Raw genomic sequence first — 22,758 nt, 5'->3', positions numbered from 1 at the left:
GCAAAACCAATTTTATAACATCGGTTTTGTAATATCGGTTTAACCTACTTCGAAATAATCGTGCAGTGTAGACGTACCCTTAGTGTAAGATGATTAAGCAATGCAAGTCAGAAGCCCATGGAAGTTCTGATTTGACAGTATATTTCTGAACAGCATTTTTGTTAAACCCTGGAGTGAATGGACATTATTCAAAACTGGAGTACAAATTACTGTCTGATTATCCAATGCTTCAGTTATCTAGCATTCGTTATTGGTTAATGTCTTTGAGAAGGAATAAAACACAATTTTGTTATGAAATGATGAATTCAGTAGTGTAGCTGAATGATTGGATTGTAATAAGGATGATTTGGGAACTGTCAGAAGAAAACAAAGCATGCATTACTATCGATTGAGACAAATCAACCAGCTCTCTGAACAGTAATGCAAGAAATAAGGAATCTGAAATATAAACTATGATTCACCTGGATGAGGACCTAAAGAGGTTGGCATTACAAAGTCAAAATATTTTACAGTTGTATCTGACATACAAAAAATATTTCCTCTTCAAAATATAGGAACACAGCCACAGTATCTTAGATGCTACTGTGTATTAAACATGTTGTATTTTTAGTGGGGATTTTGGTACCAGGCATTATTGTGCTTTAATGAGTTGAATGCTTAGCTATAAATGAATTGGTAAGCCTGGAAACCTGATAGGCAGTACATTGGGATATAACAGGAAATAAGCTATGCCTGAATTGCAAGAAGAATGAAGGACTAGTGTGCAGTAGGTTTTCAGCTTGTGTCTGATATCAGAATATGAAGTCCAAGCAGAGGGCTTTATTAGGGCTAGATTTTGATTTCACTTATAAGAATGTAAATCAGGAGTAAAACCTGAGAAGTCAGCATAAAACTTGTGCAAATGAGATCAGAATCAAGCCCTTAATCTGTAATGAGGACAACACTTAAAATGCTCAGTTTTCCCCATTCCCTTCAGAACTTCCTAATTAGAAGTTAGCCTTCTGTCTTAGATTTTCTAATATGGCTTGTTTTCTAGAAATCAAAAGCAAACTTTACTTTCAAATCCATGGTAAATCCAAAATAATGCCACTAAAATAATGTAGTTACTCTGGATTTACCCTGGAGTAAATAAAGCAGAATTTTCCTGTACGTCTTTATGCATCAAAATATTTCATAGTCTAACTTTGCTTATGTCTATCTGTGAGATAGTTTTTTTTAAACAGGTGCATTCCACCAGCAACATTTTTTGTGTAAGCTATTTCACGGTCTTGTTAAAATAGGACTATTGGGTGATATAACACGAATACCTGTTGGAGGCCTAAAAGAAGCAAGCATTGTTATAAATTTAAAGTTATTATAGTTTAAAGAAGAAATAGTAGACATAATTGGATAACATTGTGCTCAAAGTTTAGGGTGAACAAGAGGGAAAAGTTCAAATGGTAATCTCATTTAATCTATGCAATAATTTTTCTAGTGAAGTGGTGAGATCCTGGACTAGACAAAACCCTTGAAAATGAGCTGGCTGGCGAAATAGAATGACAAAATACCTGTTTTTTGTTCTTAGTTTCTATGACTGAAGTACCCATCATGGTGAATTTCATAGTTCAATTTCACTCTTCCTTGTTGTACATCTGCTCACGTTGGTGACAAGTGAAATTCTATTCTCAACAACTCATAATTTTGGCTGATTGGGAAGTTTTTAATTAAATGACTTTTCAGTAGAACCAAAACCGCTCCTGGTACGTATTGGTTTTGATCAAACTTTCATTGGGAAGATTACTTGGGTTCAGGATGGAATTTCTATTCAAAACCACTGAGAAAAGTCAGATAGAGCAGTAACTTGAGTCTTCCTATGTTGTACATGATTGTCCTAACTACCAGGCCATTGGCTGTTCTCAGGTAAGTTTCTCTCTTTCTCAACCTATGCTGGTGGAGCTGTTCCACTTTGTAATAAATAATTAAATATTCATTAGAGCAGGAACTGGTACCTAGGTCCCTGCTGAGTGACATAACCAATGGCATAACTCAATTCTAAACTGAGTGCCTTCACTTCCTTCATGTTTTGAAAATAATTTGAAAGGTCTCAGGTTTGTCCCAATATGTAATGGGAAATATTTCAAAATCTTGAAAAATCACAGGATAGGAAGGAAAACTGTTTCCTACCCAGTTCTACTAATGATAATGAAGAAAGCTAAAGTTTAGCAAATAAGTAGACCAGAGCAGAGAAATTGGATCCACTTTTTTCTACCTCACAGGTTTTATATGATTCATATTATGTATCTGCATCTGTTTGTAATAGCCCTTGAAGGTCTATTTAGTTGGGAAATAAAATATTTTTTTTTTTTTTAACTACAACAAGGTATTGATTGCTTTTTCTTGGTATCTCTTGTCATTGTTTGTAATTATAAACATAATGTATTATTATGGCAATACTTGAAGGGCTTTTAAAGACAATTCTAAATTAGAAAATAAAGTCATCTTCAGCTATGCAGTATCTCTGAAGCTGTATTAGAACCTGTTTCTGAAAATTGCTTCCTGTACCCTATTTTGAAACATGAACAAGATAGAAGTACAATTCTGTTCCCACTGAAGTCAAAAAGGGGGTTGGAGATTGCCTTCAGCATAAGCAAGCTTAGGTACTTGTCGTCACAAAATCATTTTGTTTGACAATCACTGAAATGTAATGGCTCTACTGTGCATGGGTTGACATTTTTTGCCATAAGGACTTCATTGTAGACTCCTGTGCCACAGGTGCTGACTTTTGGTTTTTGCTGGTGGGTGCCTCTCTCTGCAGCGGGCGTAGCCTCGGGGGGAAGAGGCTGAATTAGGGCAGGGCCTTGGGGGCAGAGTGGGGGTGGGGCCTCAGTGGGAAGAGGCAGAATCAGGTGGGGCCTCGGGGTGCAGCAGGGGAGGAGGGGGAGGTGGTGCCATGGTCTGCGTGCCAGGGCCTACAAAAGATTAATCTGACTCTGCAGGTGCTGAGCACCCCCTATTTTTTTCAGTAGGTGCTTCAGCCCTGGAGCACCCACGGGGTCGGTGCCTATGTCTTATACAATGTTCATAACACCTAATTAAGAAAAGCAGAAATGAATGGCATACTGCACAACCTTTATCTTATCATTAACACTTTACTACATTTTCCTCTTTGTCAACAGATGTAAAAATTGATACAATCTGCAACAGACTTTTTATTAACTGAGCCCAAAATTGAAAGAACACAGAAAACGTGAAATGCATTTCATTTAGACAGGTAAATCAAGTGATATATAAAAGTGTGTAACTTTGTTAAATCAACCTGTAACAGCAATACAGATGGGATATATAATTTATTGCATAACTGTGTAAAACCACTTGGTGGCAGGGAATGCCAGGATTACAACTGCATTTCACTCTCGTAACAGGTTTGGAAGCTCTCTCTTTGAGCTTCATGGCTGCAGCATTTTCTCTCCTGAAAATTACTCAAAAAGTAAATTAAGTTTGCCAGAGAAATAACAAACCTAAGCACTAAGATTTATTGACTGTGTAATCACAGCCAACACATTCATATTTAGAGAAAACACAAAGGATTCCCATCACACCTGACAAAATGACTACACCTCAGTTCAGCAAAGGAACTTAGAGATGTGCTTAACTTTAAAAACATGCTTAAGTGTTTTGCTGAATCAGGGCCTACAACTATAAGCCATACATATTTATGTGGCAATGTAAGCCATACAGTGTCTCTCTTATCTAAATATAAATGGATGGGTGAGTGACAGGTGATCACTACGGGAGTATTTTGTAAAAGAGGTGGCATGGTCCAGAACTTTGGTTAGTTAAGGTATGCCTGCAGCAGTCCCATGCCAGCCGACTCAGGCTCACAGGGCTTGGGCTGTGGGGCTGTTTTATTGCTGTGTGGATTTCCGGGGCCAGGCTGGAGCCTGAGCTCTGGGACCCTTCTACCTTGCAAGGTCCTAAAACCCGGGCTCCACCCTGAGCCCGGAAGTCTATACAGCAAATGAAACAGCACAACAGCTAGAGCCCTGCACGTCTGAGTCAGCTGGCATGGGCCAGCCGTGGGTTTTTCTTGGCTGTATAGACATACCCTTAGTATCGCGTGTCCATATTGTTATAGATCATTGTTTTGTATCATTTAAAAATCAATCAAGACTTTTTTTAAGTAAATCTTGCCTATTGTTGTATTATATTTCATTAGTGTCATATAGTCACATTTTCAAAAGAGAGGCTGCTGATTTTCAGTGCAAGTTTCTTGCTGTCCAACTTGAGACAATTTGAACCTGATTTTCAGAAGTGGTGAGCATCAGCAATTCCTATGCACTTCACTGGAGTTTGGAATTGCAGCACATCTCAAAAGCATGACCAAATTGCTCAATTTGGCCATCAGAATCAGAGGGCACTTTTCACCATTGTATATAATAGCAGAATCTATAATAGTAGAATAAAAAAATTACAAAATTATATTTTGCATTGTTAGAGTTAGCAAAAGCATGCTGATATGATACAACAAAATCTGAATTTATTTTCTATTAAGAATACATCTATAAGTTGCTCCTTATTTCTTTTCTGAAAGGTCATATTCAAAGATGACAGCTCACTCAGGACACATGTTGTCATCATTCTCTTGGTTAGGAAAATGAATAGATTTCATAGCCTTCAAGCCCAGTTTGTGGAGAAGCAGAATTTTATGCTTCTTAAAGAAATTTGATTCTAAAATTCAAAGCAATTGATGCAATTTTTTTTTTAAATCTACTTCTCTCTATTTTTTGGTTCTTCACTTGTAAAATGTCACCCCAGATCCAGCCTGAAAGGGAAGAAAGCCATAGGAGCCTTGGACCAAAAGGCTGAGGAAGGCTGCACACAGGAAAATCCTTTGGCAGTATTCGGAGATGTTGATCTTCTCTCTCCAGGAGATGCAAGGGTCATGCTGCTCCAGTCAAGTGGCATCAAGAATTAGGAGAAATGTGGGGAATGGATCACATTGAACTGTGGTCCTGGATTACAGCCTTTAGGGGCACTTTTTCCTGAGTCATTGACTCAGTGGAAAGGAAGGAATACCCTGGAAGAGAACATGTGTCATGCCTTTATTTCTAAATGTTAGGCGGGTTTCAAAAAACTTGTTTCTGGTGTACTACTTTGTGAGTTCCACTTAAGCTACTTCCCCTATAAACATCAAAGGTCTGGATTTGTCTCCGGTCTATAGCAATATGAGGAGGGTTGGCACTACAGAATTTCCACATTTTCTCTGTGCAGCCTTCCTTTTTACTGCCATAGTGCTGCTACTCCTGCTGTAACAAGAGCGGAAAGGATCTATTTGTAGAAAAAATATGGAGTTTTGTGTCTGATCTTGCACATCCAAACACAGTTCAGTCAGCCCACTGAAACTACTCCTGTGAGTATGGACAGCTCAACTGGTTAACAGTTTGCAAGGTCAGAACCCATCCCATGGTCTTATTTCAAATTACAAAGCTTATTAACAAGCAGACTGCAGATACCTTTCTGGGGATGAAATGAAAACAATGATAATGAATCATCCATACCTGGTCTAGATGGGGAAGGAGATGATTTATTATAAAGGCTAGAAAGAGAAGATGATAAATAATGTACCAATAGCGGTCATTCGAAACAATGCTTTTGGAAACAAAAGTTGTTTTTTTAAGAAGTAGGCAGGGGTGCCATGTGATGGAAGCAGGCAGGGCCAACTCCAGACCACAGGAATGTCCAAAAGCAAAACTGTGATTGACTAGCAGTTTCAGACTCTGAGGTAGAAACCCTAAATAGCCAGGGGATGTGAGCTCAGAGATTTTATTTATTTTTTTATTGAGAGTCAAACTCAATAAAAAAGTATACTGTGTTAACAGAAGAGAAAGTATACTTATTTAGCATTTGATGTTCTAGAATCACTCTGCAGCTAACGGAAAACATTATTAATATTTGAAATATAAGACCTAGGTCAAAGCTGGAAAAAAACCTTCCAAACGGGGGTTACAATTCGCATAACATCTTTGACAGACAGCTATTTTAAGCTACGCAAACAGAACTGGGGTTCTAGGGTTCTGTCCACAATGTCCAAGGATATGATGATAGTTAGCATCTTTCTAGAAACACCTGTTTGATTATGGTTTTAGTTTAAGGTCCAAACTCAGTTTCCCTGGACAATACAGATAGGGTGCAAGAATGAGATATGGGAGAAGTGACTTAGAAGTCATTGAAAGCAATAGGGACTGGTGCTTCCAGGTCCCTTATATGCTCTTGAAAATCGTACGTGAAGTTGAAAACAAAAATCTTTGGTGTTTTTGTTTCTTGCCATCAGCCCATTTTGAGCAGCACATGTACCTCCTGAAAGTCAGTGCATTTCAGTGACACCCTTCTCATTGAAGCAAGCTGTAAAATCAGTTTGCACTTAGTAACTCGACAAGAGGTTTGCAAATGCTGAGGTCATTAGAAACCATGCACAAGCAAAATGAAAGCATCTTATTGTGGATATTATATATGCATTTGGTTTAATTTCTCAAGTAACATGATATGAAATCTGAGTAATGATAGTTACCAGACATGCACAGAATGCATCTAAAATCAGTTAAGAGGCAAACTGTGTCAAGCTGATTTGAGTGGCAATATTGCTTATAGGATCCATGATCATTTTATAACCTATTGTGTATTTGTTGAGAAGCATGTCACAACATAGCCCAATGCCCCTCCTGTAGTTCCTTTCCTTTTGTCATAGGATTATGATCAGTGTTCCTCATTACTGTTTAATGGAAAATCTCATCTTTTAATAAGAGGGTAGAGGAAAAAGGAGACAAAAAAGCAGGGGAGTAGAATGCACATGGAGGGAAGAGGAGAGATTACACAGGCAGGAGAAGAGATACAACGCGTAATGCTATATGAAAGGGGGTCAATCGAAATCACAGAGCAGAGACAAAAGCAAAGCTTTTCCCCAGGTGGAACAGCTCTCTCTGCCCCCACACCTCTGCTAGGCTCTTCTTTTTGCTGCTGAAGTGCTGTCCTCTACTGTCTGCTCACAGCAGGGCAAACTGGTTGAAATTTGTTCCAGGAAAATTGCTTGTCATTTATCTAATAACATGCTGATACACAAACCTTATTTCCTAGTCCCAGTCACATGAACTTGGTCAAGCCTGCAAAAGTTATTAACCCTGTCACATGACTGCCAATTCCAGTGATGGTTGTAACACTGGTAAACTTTAAAAAAAATAAAACTTCTCTGACATTTGCTTCTGCCACCATGACTACCTTGTGACTTTTCCTTAAAAATGTCACAATAAAATCACTTTCCTACTCATTAAGCAGTACTGATAATCTGCTTTCTGGTCATTTGGTTTGGGAAGCTGTTCTATCCTCTCCTCCCCCTATTCCTCTTGAGTTGCAATAATGTCGTAACACCAGTCTTCACACTTCCAATACAGCCTAACATAGTGTGTTATATTATTTGTTTCCATCAAGCAATGAGTGTTTAGCTTACACTGAGATACTGACAAGGTAAAGAATTAACATACTGAGTATAAACACTGAATAATTCTATTAGATAAAGCAGCAGACCAGCTCTGCTGCACGGTAGTGTCCTATCATCTAAATGCATCAGAGAACACAAGACATCTCAGATACAAGCAAGCCACATAAAACAATAGGGGAGGAGGTATAGACTTAGAATGAGACCCACAGTGTTGCAAGACATAATCTGAGAGGCCATGCCACTCAGCGGAATCCACAGCCCAGAGTCAGGCAGCCAGGCTCTCTATTCAACGCATGGAGAGAGTAGAGTACCTAATAAAGGGGCACACAGAAGCCATCATTGTGAGCTGACTAAGTGAATCAGTAAGAAATGTTGAGGAGATGGGTGGGGTCTAAACTCTGCCACTCAAAAGGGACTTGGGTGCCTAAATCTGAGTCAGAGAGAGGTGTCTATGTCTGCTCAGGATTCACAACCCTTTCTCACAAAAAATTGAGGAGAAGGAGCCTACTCTTATCTCTTAGTGGTCGGAGCACTCATCCAGGATGTGGGAGAACCAGGTTAAAATATCCTCTGCCTCATGGGAAGAAGGAACTTGAACCAATGTCTCCTTCCTTGAGGGTGAATACCCTGAACTCTAGGCTATGGGGTAGTCTAGAGTAGGGCTACCTCGATCAAGCTGTTCCACTTTGTATGAAGTAATTAAACAGTCACTGGAGCAGAGACTGGACACTCAGTCTCCCCCTTCCTAGGTGAATCCCCTAACCACCAAGGTATAGAGAAATTCTCACACTCTCACTCTGGCCCAATGACTATTTAAGTATCTGAAATACTAGGGCTTAGGTGTGCACATGGTAACAAGCAAGATTTAGTTAGCTTTGTGCATGCCCACTGCTAGAAAGTTAGGTATTTAAGAGACTTTATCAGTGGATGTGTAGCTGCTCAGGGACTTTAGGCACCTACAGGGTTAAGCAGCAGCTGAGGACCTAAATTTTGGACTAAGGTGTCTAAAGCAATAGTTAGGCACCTAAATTCCTTTATGGATCTAGCCCTTAGTGCCTAGAAATAGACAGATGATCCATATTAAGGCACCTAAAGAAGAGCTTGATACTGCTCCTCCTGAAGCTAGTAGCAAAATTTTCATTCATTTCAGTGGTGTAAAATTGAACCCAAGGTGGTCTGTTTTTAAAGATGCTAGGCACCCACTGCTCCTACTCCAGTTGACAGCAAAGAAAAGGTAAAATTATTATTAACATTTAAAATTTGTATATGATATATTGTATTGGAAAGTTACCTTATTCATCTCTGCATCTTCCTGAAAACCTCTCTTATGACATGGGAACACTTTAGAGATCCATTTTTTTATTCTGAGTAAGAGATAAAGCAAAGATTTTGGAGTTGGCACTAGGTTGAAGGGTACAGGAAGAGTTCTCCCTTCTTCAAAGTAGGAAAACCAGAGTTTAGCCCTAGCAAACTTCCATTCCACATCAGCATCATCCTGTAAGACAGAAATATGACTATCAAAACAATTGCTAATAATGTCTTCATTATTAAAATTACCTTATCCAATGACATTTGTGTTTTGAACAAGAATCGCTGACATGAATGCCAAGCAGATCAAATTTCTATTTTTACCAATGATGAAATGAAATATTAATTATGCAAATTGTTTGTTAATCTGAGAAAAGCAAAGGAATAGACCTAGGAAAAGGTAAATTTAGTTTGACTATTAGCTCCCTCATTAGTTTGTAAAAAGCGTCTCAAGGGAGGCCCTATCTGTTGACACTTTTCAAAATTATACTGGAAAAAAGTAAAGGCCTCATAAGCATATGCTTAACTTTAAGCTTGATGTCGATTTTTGAACACATGCATAAATGCTTCGTTCAACAGGGATGGATTTAAGCACATGCTTAAAATAGAGCATAAGACATAAAACTGACCATTTGTAGGAATTAAATATTCCACGGCACTTTTTCTAAGATTAACCACATTTTCCTGCTTTAAATTAAATCTAATTTGCTCTCGCATTTTCAGTTGGATGCAGCATCCTTTCTTACTTTCTGTCCTATAAACAGATGCTGAGTTCTGTCCCAGAAATGAGCGCATTTCAGTGGTCAGTGAAGTGGCTGCACTGTATTCCTTAACTATATTTTGCAGGCATGTGGTTTGAGACTAAGTGAATGTCTCTAAAATGCTATGGGATCTCTCAATAAAAAGTGTTGCATAAGGGGTGCCATTAAAAATTAAACATTTACCACAGTGTAGTGTCAATACTTAGTGGTGACATATCCTAAATATAAAAAACACTATAGGAAAGTCAGTTGTGAAATACACTTTTTTGTTCACTTCTGAATGGCATACATTGTTACTGTAAAGGAGTAACAGTAAAAACAAAACACAAATAGACAACAATAATATAAGTCAAACCCTACAGTTCCACTTAGTACTCATACCAGCAGAAACATCACTGAATTCAGAGTGAGTTTTTCTTGTGCAAGGACTCAAGGATTTGATATTATTCTCCACTTGAGTGCAGCAGATGAGCATTGCCAATGATCATACACAAAGACTCTGGCACCGGGCTAAGTTATTTTAAGGCACATGTATATGCCCCTTTCTTCATCATTCTGTACATAGGTCAATTTAAGACTAGATATGGTTTAAAGATTTCATGATCTGCACTTTTTGGATAAAATGTAATTGCTCCATTTTCTTTATCTTTTCCTTTTGTTTTATTCTTGACATTTGGTTTGTGGCATGGCTGGAGACAGTAGAATGTCGTAAGGTCCTCCCAAGTGCTTTCAATTCGACTCATAAGGAAAGAGATATATTTCCTTGATTATGAGTTTCCTTAGAATGCAGATGAATTTTCAATGTATTTTAACTGTATTTACAGAACAAAATGTGTTCAGTAATTCTAATTTATGTTCACTGCAGGACAGTGTAAATTTCAACTTGATTTTTTTTTCATTGTCATTTTTGTTGAAGGGATGGGGTCAGCCCTGTAAGTTATGATTATCTATCTACCTCTTGCAGAAGAGATGTCCGATTCTCCCAACTTTGTAGTGGTGACCCTTCCAGAACTAATCTGCTGAGCTAATTTGCTAAAGATCAGTGATAATCAATTCTGTATATTACGCAAACTAGATTTATGCAGACTCTAGTATACAAAATAAATACATAAATAAATACTTCATTTGTACATCTTTGTCAACAATCCACTCAAAGTCACATGGGAAAGCTACTTTATTCTTAAACTTACTTAAAGCTGGGATCATCTAATTTAAATACATTTTTATTCTAAATTTATTCTCTGACCAAGGTTGTACCAACAGAGAAGGTATTTTTGATTTTTAATCTGATATAGATCTCATTATTTCAAGTAAGCTTGGAATCATGGCTTTCACAGTTCAGTCTTAAAGCAATTGTATTGCTGTATTCATTGGGGTCCTAACAAAATGATGGGTCACAGTGTCACTAAAATGTGAAGGAGGCAGGAAAGCCACCTTTGCATTCCTTCAGTCCTGGGGCCAGCAAAGAGTCAGCCTGGTTCTCTCTACCAGAGCCCTTTTCTCCCAGAAACACACTTGAAGCTGGATGATGAGAGACAAGATGGCTATGCTGACTCTGTGTCAAATTGGGATTCTCTTTAAAAAAATGGTTAAACCAGCGTACAAGCCTTTTTGGGCCACTGGAGTCATCCATAGCAGCCAGAGTGGACTCCAGAAAGGGCCTGATTTTTATAAGCATAGGTATGAGCATAATAATGTGTAAATATTGGGTAATTAATCTCTTCTCTTTTACCCACTCAATTACCAGGATCCTTTATTATGGCATTCCTACTAAGCTTCATCCATAAAATACCTGTGTTATATCTTTGGCAAAGTTATTGTTCTTCAACTTCTATGCAATAAAGGGGAAAAATAGAAGAAGAAATTCTTTAAAACAGATACACTATGTATCTATATTAGGTACTTATATAGCCCCCATTACTGAAGTATTAGAATGTCTCCCAATTTTTAAAGTATTTATGGGAGGGGTTGCTATTATTCCCATTTTACAGATGGAGAACTGAGGCACAGAGACACCATGGGTCAGATCCACAAAGGGACTTAGGTGCCTAAAATCCAGTTTTAGATACCACCGTGATCCACAAAAAAACCCACTTGATTGCGGTCTAACCCTGTAGGTTCCTAAACTTACTAAATTTTCACTATAAACGTTCTCTGCATGGCTAAATGTCTGTCTTTGGGCATGCATACTGAAGCCTCACTCTAGGCATCTGGATGCCCCTCTAATGCCGAAGCCTCAGTGTGATGCACAAACCAGGAGAAAATAAGCAGAGAAAATCTATCTTGCCTGCAGGGCCTGATTGGAGCACACTCAATTCCAAATGGCCAGGATGCAGAAGGTCTACCTCCTTTGTAACTTTTAGATCCAAATTAGGGTACCCACTCAGGATGTAGAAGACCCTGATTTAATTCCCCTCTGTGACTGGTGGGGCAAAGGATTGGAAAAAGGGTCCCCAAACTCAGCTGAGTATCCCAGCTACTGGACTATGAGATGCTCTGATGTTCGTCTCTCTCAATCTGTCCAAATTACGTTGTTCCACTTCAATTAAATATTAATTGGGACAAAGAAAGAGTGAGAATCATTTTATTGTGAGAAGTTATTCTTCAACATTTATACGGTGATCTGGCCCTTTATTTCCCACAATACCCAAAAGTTTGTGTGGATTTTTACTAGCTTATTACATTGAAAATTTTGTTTAGTAGGGAAAAAAGCTGAGTCGCTGTCAATTTAAAATGATGTATTGGATTTGCCTATAGGCTGGATGCATATTAATGAGGATTCCCTTCTAACAGAAAGCACAGGGGCACCACTCAAATAATAATTTGAATTTAGAGATGGAAAAGACTTGCAAGATCAGCTAATACATCCCTCTGTAGCACTGCTCTATAATATTTTTTTTAGTACATTGTCCAGTCTAGTTCTCACTGCTCCAAGCACCGGAACTATATCACTTTCAGCTGCTTTCAGTTTCATCACCAACAATTTGGAAGGAATGTACAGCGCTTATCTAATCCAAAAAACTCCAGGTTGTTTCTCTGTAACAAAAATATATTTATGTGAAGAAAATAAGAGTTTGTCATAATGTGTGTTTGCTTATACACTAAACCTCAATGAGATATAACCAAATATAATTATAAAATATAGTTTTACCTCAATCTCCTGGAAAGAGCTGTTGATCATTGCAATTAGCATGTTCAATAAAACAATGACCATAGTAACATTATAGACTCCATAAAGGACATAACCAATATTCTCAATAAATTTGTGTCTATAATTGATGACAACTGATTTCACTTCTGAAAGTCCGAATATAGCCCAGAACAATGTCTTAAAACTTTCTTCAACTCTGAAATTAAAAACAGAACATGGTCATATGCTGCTGTAAAAGATTTATAAAAACTGTTCTCATAAACAAGTCACTGCTATTTACCTACCATATAAACTTCTCCTGAATGAAACTGTAGAAGTCTGATCTTACCGATATCATTCATCATACACTTAATGTAATAAGCACTCCCATTAGAAACTGATTCATAATAACAGAGTTTCAATTTTAAGGCATAAAAGATAAAGCCAACTACTTTAATTAATTATACTGGTAAATCAAGGCCTGAGTATACCCAGGAGGCAGGACAGAGGAGGAGAGCAAAGAACCAGGAGGAAAGACGTTGATTCACAGGATCTGCCTTAGAAGGGAGATTAATACAAAGGACATGATAAAAGTATATAAAATAATGAACGGTCCAGAGAAGGTAAACTGAGAACTTCTGTTCTCCCCATCTCCTAATACAAGAACACAGGGACTGTCAATGAAATTAAAAACCAATAAAAAGAAATAAGTTTTCACACATATTTGATTAAACTGTAAAACTCATTGACACAGGAAATTTTTGTGGCCAAGAATTAAAGATTAAAAATGGGATTGATATTTTATATGGAGATCAAGAATATCCAGAGTTGTCATAATTAAACAACAAAAATTTTGGAAGGAATATTAAACCTCACGTTTCAGGGTTTAAGCCAATCTCTAACTATTAGGTATCAGGATCAGACCTCTTGCGGAGGAGGGTAGGACAATCAGATTATCCCACATCTACCTACAGAACAGTTCTTACACCTCCCTCTGAAGCAGCTGGTTTTGGCCACTACTGGGGACAGAATACTGGATTGAATGGAACTTGAATCTGATCCAGTCTGGCAATTGCTATGTTCGTACATCTTCCTCAGCTGTGAGTAATGGTTCTCTTTTGCACTCTGTTGAAATTTCCTTTGAAAAAAGTGAAACTGGTGCACAGCTGGCATATGAAGCCTATGTTAGTTTAAGCAGCTGCAACTCATGGAGAAGCCTCTGGGCCAAACCAGTGGTGAGATAAGTAGCAGTGTATGTAAATTGGTATCCATGACAAAGCAGCACAACTTGCACTGATTTAGAATTCATTGGGTCTGCAAAATGAGAGTGATTTATAGGCAGAAAAGTAGGAGGGTAACTGTAGAAAAAATAGCAACTAACATTGGCATGGCAAAGGAAGCCTCTACCTTAACTTACACCAGCACCATTCCCAACACAGCTGTCCTGGGGTCAGGTTTGAACCTGATAAAAACATGCCACCTCTTATGCTGAACCCTACCTATTTTATTCAGCTGAGTATTGATCATTATTTATATTGCGGTAGCATCTACCATCCCCTATCATGGATCAGACTTGGATCATTGTTCTAGATGCCCTTTGTAACAAAGAGATGGCCCTTGCGCCAGAAAGCATACAATGTAAGTCCAATTCATGTTCAATGGACTCATTCCAGATATGCCCCAGTGTAACTGGGATAAAAATCTTATCCTTGATTTCAATTATATCTTAGTGGCACCAGGTCTACAGAGAAAGTTATCACTCATTACAAGAGCAAGAGATTTAATAAAAGATGGGAATCTTATACCGCACATTATGACACTTAGTATATTAATGCATTCAGTTCAAGTAGCTCTCCTTCTACAAAAGATGTGCAATTTTCAACATTTAAACAGGAGTAATACTTACGTTGTGAATGCTTCATTTTGTTTGGCTCCACGGTAGTAGGAATAGAGATTGAACATTCCTATCATGAAGGCCACAAACACCATGATAAATATTACCATGAACTTGAAGATGTCTTTCACAGTTCTGCCAAGTGATATCTGTAGAGGTCCAAAGCTTTCATTGGCTGGGAGAATGTAGGCTATTCTGGAGAAACTTAAAACAACAGCAATTGCATACAGGCCTTCAGATATGATTTGTGGATCAGATGGATCCCAGTTTATTCTGGCTAGAAATAAAAAGATGAGAGTTTCTTGTAACTGGGCTGAAGTATACTTTAGGCTATTCATAGGATTATTCTCTTTTGGTTAGAAGAGAAAGACTGGCCCAGATCCTTTGCTAGTGTACCCTGGCACTGAGATCAATAGAGTTATTCAGCTGGGTTGCTAGCTCGCTCTTTAGTTTTTTGGTTTTTTTTAACCATACTTGAAAAAGAAATGCAATGCAGCCACTTATAAAGAGGGAGGCCAATTTTCAGACTTGGGTGCCGAAATGAGGGAACCTGATTATGCACCTAAAATATACACATGTAGTGCCTCTTTGAGTGAAAACACTGATTGCTCTCAGGACTCAGCTCCTTAGTAGCATGGGCCCCTACCTGCCAATGTGAGTGCCCAAACTAAGCCCACAGCAATGAATTTTTAACAGTGCTAAGCAAACTCCTTGCATGAAGATCCTGCCATCAACTAAGGCTAGAGAAAGAAACATGCTTTCTCAAGTCTAACACAGGAATGGGCTAGTTGCCCCAACACCTAATGCCCCTGAACAATAACATTTCAAAACATCCTTATATATAAGACAGAAAATGATGTTCTTGTCCCAGGAACTCAGTGGAGAGATAACATTTAAGCAACACAACAAATAAACGAATGTCTCAATGGGTTAACTTAGACATGGCATGGACTCATTTAGATTATGTGCATTTGCTTGTGAACAGGGCCTTTTTTAGATGTAGTTTATTTCTTGCAATTACATATCTGTTCAGCAAGTTTCTGAGCATCTCCCTGGAGATTTAATTGCATGCTGCATTCTAAAACCAAGAGGTTGGACTCCTACTTTAAGTGCAAAATGGAACACAACCTTCACTATGAAATCACAATCGGTACCTCTATAATACTGATGTCAATTGAAGCTCCGCTAATACAGTCCTATAGCATGGACTAGAGAGAAGAATTTTGCTTGGCAACTTTAGAAATCCAGTGCAACTTAGACACTGGTGTCATAAACAGATAGCTAAGGGTTAATGTTTCTTTTACCTGTAAAGGGTTAACAAAGGGAACCAAACACCTGACAAGAGGACCAATCAGGAAACCGGATTTTTCAAAGCTTAAGGGAGGGAATTTGTGGGTGTTTCTTGGTCTTGGGTTTTTGTCTGTTCTGTGCTCTCTCAGCTATGAGAGGGTCTATTTCCAGTCCTTCTAATCTTCTGTTTCCCAGTTGTAAGTACAAAGTTAGCAAAAGTATAGTCTTTTAAATTGTTTTGCTGTATTTGCATCTGTGTATCTGGCTGGTGGAGTCTTTATGTGTATTTGGCTATAAGTACTTTAAATTGTATTGTTTTTGGGTAAGGCTGTTTATCCCTTTTCTATTGTTTATTCATTTTCTATAAGTTGAAAGCCCTGTATCTTACCATCTAGATTACAGAGAACTGTTATTCTATTCTTTCTTTTTTTTTTTATTAAAAGTTTTGCTTTTTAAGACCTGTTGATTTTTTTTTTCTAGTTGACCCACCAGGAAATTGGTGGGAGAAAGGAAAGACAGGGGGGAGGGGGAAACTGCTCTCTGTGTTTAACTCTCCTAGTGTCCCAGGGCGGGAAGAAGCTAAGGGGGAAGAGAGATAGAATCTTTTCTGTTTCCTTGTATTTGGTTGTCTCTTTGTGGAAGAGAAGAGACATGCTTCTTGGTATTGTGATGTAAAGAGGTTGCATCAGTAACTCTCAGGTTAGCCCAGAGAGGAAATTCTGGGTGGGAGAGAGGTGGGGGGAATGGTTTATTTCCCTTTGTTGTGAGACTCAGAGCCTCTGAGTCTTGGGGTCCCCCAGGGAAGGGTTTGGGGAGACCAGAGGGAGCCAAAACCCTGGAATTTTTGGCTGGTGGCAGCGAGATCAGATCTAAGCTGATAATTAAGCTTAGAGGGGTTCATGCTAGCTTCTCAGGTTATGAACGCTAAGGTTCAAATCTGAGTAGGAAAGCTATGATAACTGGTCCCTGTTTGTAAAGGCAACAGATTGCTGCAATTTATAATTGAATTCATGTTTAACTAGCCGTATTTAATAATTTCCCACAGCTGGAAGTTCTAATCCATGTTCACACTTCAAAAAATTATTTTTAGTGCTTTATAGCACATTTATTCATCGTACTGCTTTTATATATCCTGGGTAATGAAGTAAGTCAACCTGCTATATACCAGCAGAAGTGTGTTAGAGATGCTGGTATAAACAAACGTAACACTTAATGTAATGAAGAGAGTAAAAAATAAAGTTGGGGTGAAAAATTAATCCAATGTGATTGAGAGACTACATAAAGAATTAGAAACTTATTAACACAGAAACAATTCTTCTTCGTCCTATATTTAAGTCTGCATTCTGTGAATTCAACTCACCGAATGTGTAGTATTGTGTCTTGGAATCCAATGGTGCATCTGGATTTGCATCAGCAATGCCCTGGGCTCTGGAAGCGTGCCAAAATGCCATAAACCTTGCAATGAATGATGCTGCAAAAATGGCCAACATACCAAAATCAAGCATATTCCATAACTCAAACAGATATTCCTTGGGCCCTTGAGACCAAATTTCTTTACATTCAGACCATATCATGCCTGCGTAAGAGAGAAGAGAGAATATACTTCATTTTTAACTTCAGATTTATCCTCTTTAATATTATATTATGAATAGGATGTGCTCTTGGAAGCAGTCAAACTGGAAAGTATTTTAGCTTATATGTGCGGAATTCCTTTTTGATGTGCAAATCATACTCTTAAACAGAGAACGAAGGAAAATTAATTGTGTCTCTCCCATTCCAGCAGGAGGGCTAATTCTTTTCTCATGGTAGTTTTATATTGGTGTATCTCCACTGACTTCCCATGAATTTACTCCAGTGTAAGGGACAAAAGACTGCTTACATTACCCACATGAGTATTTCACTGACTTAAGTTGATAATGGGACTCCTCACAGGTGAAATTCACCTCTGTATAGAGAACAAGCACAAAGCCTGTGCTTCAATTAAATCACACTTAAGCCCCAAATAGTTTGAGGGCTTATGTGGGACTTAAGCAATGCCTGGGGCTTGTCTTGCTTTATGGATTTTCAATCATGTGAATAAATCAAAGCTGCTTTAAAACACTAACCCATACAAAAATGGTTGACACTAAGTATAATTTGGGTAAGTTTTACAGACTGTGTTATGCAGGAGGTCAGACTAGACAATCACAACTATGCTAAATTTTGATTAGTATTGGCCTCTCATTATTCTTCTCAGTATGAACAATAAACTTCCTGTGAGAAGCAACATCAGCAATATAGTCATTTGCTGGTCATTACTAGAGGCCAGATGACCTACAGTAGATCAGCATAGTAGCACATGAAGCTACTGTGACATGTTATCAATTCCCTCTGCTCGACCACCTGAAAAATAGTTGAAGGAAGCTGTTTTTCCTTGGATAAAGTAAAAGGAAAGATACGCTGCCTTTTATATCTTTATCAAGTGCTGTGTGTATTTGTCAGCAAAATCTCTTTTTTCTAGATGTTTGAAAGGTAAATTAAAAATGTATTAATAAAAACATGTCATGGGAAAACCACTGTGTGTTTCAGTTGTGACACTCAAATCCACTTTACACATTAGTGTGTGAGAATCTAATAGCAGAATGGGCCTGATCCAGTGTTCCTTAAAGTGATTTGTGTTGTTATATGGGCTCAATTCAACAAATTCTTATTCATGTAAATAAGCCCTTTTTCATGCATGTAATAATATTATTCTTACATACTGATTTTTGTCTGTATAGCTCAAAGTGCTGCACAAAGGGTAGTATCATTATCCCCATTTTACAGAGGGGGAAAATGGAGGTACAGAGCAGTTAAGTGCTTGTCCAAGGTTAAAAAGCAGGCCAGTTGCAGAACCAGGAATAGAAGCCGTGTTCTCATTAACAGTTCATTGGACACTTCTTGTCTTCCATGAGATTGCCTGAATAAGTAATGACCAGTCACAAAAGTAAGGAGAAAGCTTAATAGTTCTGAAATAAAATAAGGGAAAGTTTGTATTTGTTCATTTACCCAAAAGCTATTAAATAATATTCAGGTACCATAGGCATGCAGTCTATTGTATACTGCATCCTTTTTCATTACCTTATTTTAAAAGGTAAGAAGAAAATACCCTTTGTTAGCTATGAAATAGCCTTGTAGGTTTCTGGAAAATAATGCACGTTATAATCATTTTACCAATGATTTACTATAGTTATCAAATTATATGAAATGTTGTGTAGGATATTTTCGGTTAGTTTTCAGTTAGTGTCAATTAAAACCTCACCCAGAGTAACTGTTTAAAATACAATATATGTGACATCCATACAAGATCATGGCAGTAACCCATTTTTGATTAACATTTACTTGTATTATATTTTAGTTACCACAATGAAGTATTATACAATCATTTCACACAGTTTTGCTCCTAAATCAGATTACAATATATAGGTTTAATACAATTAAAGTTCTTAGACTGAATAATTTATTCATTTATTACTGGATGAATTATGTTTACATAAAGCTATGCAATATAAGTGCTATAAAATTTACATGCTATACTATTATATTCATTTATTTGGTTAAATATTATGAAGTAAAAAGAGATTGTAAGTGCTTTTTAAGACTATAAAAATGACGATATATGGTATGGCACTGAGTTCAATCACAGAAAGGCCATAAAATGCTGATAGCCTCTGATATATAAACTCCTTAATGGAAGCAGATTTGCTTAAGCATCCTCCTGAAAAAGTAAAAAATAATTAAATTAGCATCTCTATATTAAGTTTTGCTGAACAGAACTCTAGCTAGACTGAAACCATGAGTCTAACTGATGTATTGAATAGAGGACAGGAAGAACCACGCCCCTTCAATTAAGGGTAGGAGTTTTTAAATGAAAGTCAGTTCAATGGGATTTAGGCTGGTTCTGTAAGACGTCGCTCTAAACACTTGGGATTTGAAAGAGAACCACTCTAAGTTACATACTATTTATGCATCACCCTGACATGTCTTTAGGAGAAAGAAGTATTCGTTCAGTTCTGATGTTCTAATTATGCTTTACACTGAATGCCTGACATACTTAAAATGCTAGGGCTTGAATGTGCCTTTAAGGCACAGCTCTGCATTGTGTGTGATGTATGAAGGTACATGTTTTGGGAGGCATATGTCTGACTCAGGCACAATGCATCCTGAAGCCTGAAAGGCTATTGGAGGAGCACAGCTGGGACACCCACTTCCTTTGCAAGTTCTGGGCTTTAGCATCACATAGATGTACATGCAGGGGAACAGTAGAAAGTTGGTCAAGCTGTGACTTTTAGTATCATGATACATTTTATATATTACCAAAATGCATGTTACTCTCTGGTATCTTAAAAAAATATGTCTGGCTTCTATATCAAGGTCAGTAGCAGGACCAATCGAGTGGGGGAGAGGGGCCAGGAGGGCCATTTGGCCTGGGCCTCAAGCTCAAAGGGGGTCTCACATTTAGACACTTGTTAATTTTTTGGCATTTGATAAGTTTTACAACTTGTTTTTATGCGAATCCCTATCAGGCCAAAATGTGACAGTCTCTCAGCTTAGAGCTGCAAATTTATGCAAATAAGTGATGTGATTTGGTAAAAGACAATTTTTTTTGTTAACTGTCATAGTAAAAAGTTTAAAATTTTCATAAATATTAGTAAAAATATATTGATTCTGATGGCACAAGATTAGACTGTGATGAACGTGTCCTCTCAGATCAACTGATTATATAAACAGACCACTACTAGTGGCTGGTGCTGGATCAAGTACGTGTTGAAAGGTAGAGAACTGTTACATTTTAGTGTTTTTATAGTTTTACATCTAGTTGACAAAGGAATTATTTATGTATGAGAATTCCTCATTCTTATCTTCATATGGTAGCTAAAAGAAGTGACTGATGGTTGGCTGAGGCCTAGCTTGGTAACCTGGCCGTCATCATAGGCTTTCATAGTCTATAGGCTCAGATTCAAGATGAAAATTTGTGAGGACAATCTTGTACAGTGACTTTTGTGAGGGCACATGTTTGAAATTTTTGGACATTTTCCCCCTCTGTATCCATGTCTGAGTTTACTATATATATATATAAATAAATAAATAAATAAATAAAATAATTCTCCTCTCTACCAGAGGCCTGGGAGTTTGAGGGTTCTGCGCAGTATCTTAGCTGTTCCTAGCACTGCACTCTTCTGGACAGAGAGCTCTGATGTTGTTCCTGGGATCTGTTGGAGCCACTCTTGAGTTGACTTCCCGTGTTGTTCTTACATAGTCCCATTGAGTTCTTGAGCGAAGGCCTTAGTGTTCTGTTGCTTGTATAGCACCAGACATTCACAGATCACGTGTGCGATGAGTCGAGGCTTTCCTGTAGTCAATCCAGCCTGTGCTCAGGTGGTCGTCCGAACCTTAGAGTCTTGGGCAACTGCCTATCCTAGAGCTCGGTGGTTTTGATCCTCTGTGTTGTTCCCATGCCTTCTAACTGTGCGCATGTACTGGCCATATGGTCTGTAGCTTGGCGGCTATGATGCCTGATAGGACTTTCCATGTTGTGGGGAAGGCAGGTTATTGCCGGTAGTGTGGACGGTTCTGTTCCTTTGCAGGGGTCTTCCATGATCAGCACTGCCCTTCCTTGTGTAGTTCAGTTGGGGTGGGAAGCCTGCCTCTAGCGCTGTTCTCTGTGCTGTAGGCGTGCATGCAGTGCTGTTAGTTTCCTTTAGCCAAGGTGTGGGACTCTGTCTGGTCCAGGTGCTGTCCAGCTCTTCAGTTCTTGACCCGCTGCGGAATGTCTCTACTGTGATGGTGACTGGTTTCTGTTGAGATTGCTGTGCTCTGTATCTAGGATCTTGCAGCCACTGTTGCACTGGTATTATGATCTCTCTCTTCTCCATATGTTCTTACCAGTACTGTTCCTATTCTGCTGCCTCTGCCTGTTATTGTGGTGTTGCACTGCAGTGGGAGTACACCTTGGGATGGTTCTTTGGAGAACGGGGCATTTACTTTTTGCTCTGCTTCTCTAGTGTAATCTCCTTACCTGGTAGCCAGTCTGTGAGCGCTTTGTGTTAGCAGTCTCTAGGGCTTCAGATGGGTCAGGCCCTTATTTTTTCAGTAGCGAGTCTTATCCTAACTCTTCACCCCTTCTGTATTCCACCAGCTGACTAACGTCTCCTCCGGTCGCCTGATCTTATCCTCCAACCGTCATTTTCCATGGGGAGGGGGTGGTACATACTGTTTGGTCTCTGATCGTGTAGCCAAGCAATCTCCAGGATTAACAGAGGCTGTAAGCGAATATACGAGTTCATGGTTTGAATATGTGGTAGTAGGGATTGTCATGAGGGCTTATTGGACTTCCTAACATACTATCATCTTCTAACATATAAGCGACTGGTAGTGTAGTGGTTAACGAGCGCCGCCTTTGATATGGGAGACCGCCTTTGAATACGAGAGACCGGGGTGGTACCCAACTTCCAGTAGGGGCCCTTGGGCAAAAGACCCCCTAACGCTCACTGCCTACCTCAAATATGAGATGACCATGAACTAGGAGAGTCATGCTGGCTCGGAGCGTCGCCGCGGATTAACAAGGTCCGCAGCCAGATGTTGAGAACCAGGAGACATCTGACGAAAAGTGGCTACTGGAAACAAACCATTCATGGATGAACAAGAAGAACCTGGAATTGATGGAAGTGCTACTACAACAGTAGCCTATGAGAAGGGATATATGAAACGATGAGGGAACCATGGATGGACAAAAGACTACACCACACTACTGAGAACAGCTAGTTACCCAACGCTTCAAACATAAAGTAAAGAGGAAGCTGCTCTCACAAGCTTGAGATAGACAGTCAAACCCACATTACATCCAGACCTCAAGAGACCTGGAAGACCAAGTGGATGTGCAGCG

General features: G+C 38.6%; 1 protein-coding gene across 5 annotated transcripts in view; it reads right to left on the bottom strand.

The window, feature by feature from the left end:
* Positions 1-22,758, bottom strand: part of TRPC6 (transient receptor potential cation channel subfamily C member 6) — a 77,088-nt gene that overhangs the window by 22,017 nt on the left and 32,313 nt on the right. For 4 of the 5 annotated variants that reach the window (XM_075061720.1, XM_075061716.1, XM_075061717.1 and 1 more), the window contains 4 exons: positions 17,215-17,430; positions 14,577-14,841; positions 12,692-12,887; positions 8,763-8,966 (listed from right to left, as the gene is read on the bottom strand). In XM_075061720.1, the coding sequence (XP_074917821.1) occupies positions 8,763-8,966; positions 12,692-12,887; positions 14,577-14,841; positions 17,215-17,430 (881 nt within the window). Of the gene's footprint in view, positions 1-3,310; positions 3,449-8,762; positions 8,967-12,691; positions 12,888-14,576; positions 14,842-17,214; positions 17,431-22,758 lie in introns of those variants that run through there. The other variant, XM_075061718.1, reaches the window with a different exon arrangement.

This window comes from Chelonoidis abingdonii, chromosome 1 (genome assembly GCF_003597395.2).
Source record: "Chelonoidis abingdonii isolate Lonesome George chromosome 1, CheloAbing_2.0, whole genome shotgun sequence".
In the NCBI taxonomy this organism is placed as follows: Eukaryota; Metazoa; Chordata; order Testudines; family Testudinidae; genus Chelonoidis; species Chelonoidis abingdonii.
This window is presented reverse-complemented; position numbering and strand designations above follow the sequence as displayed.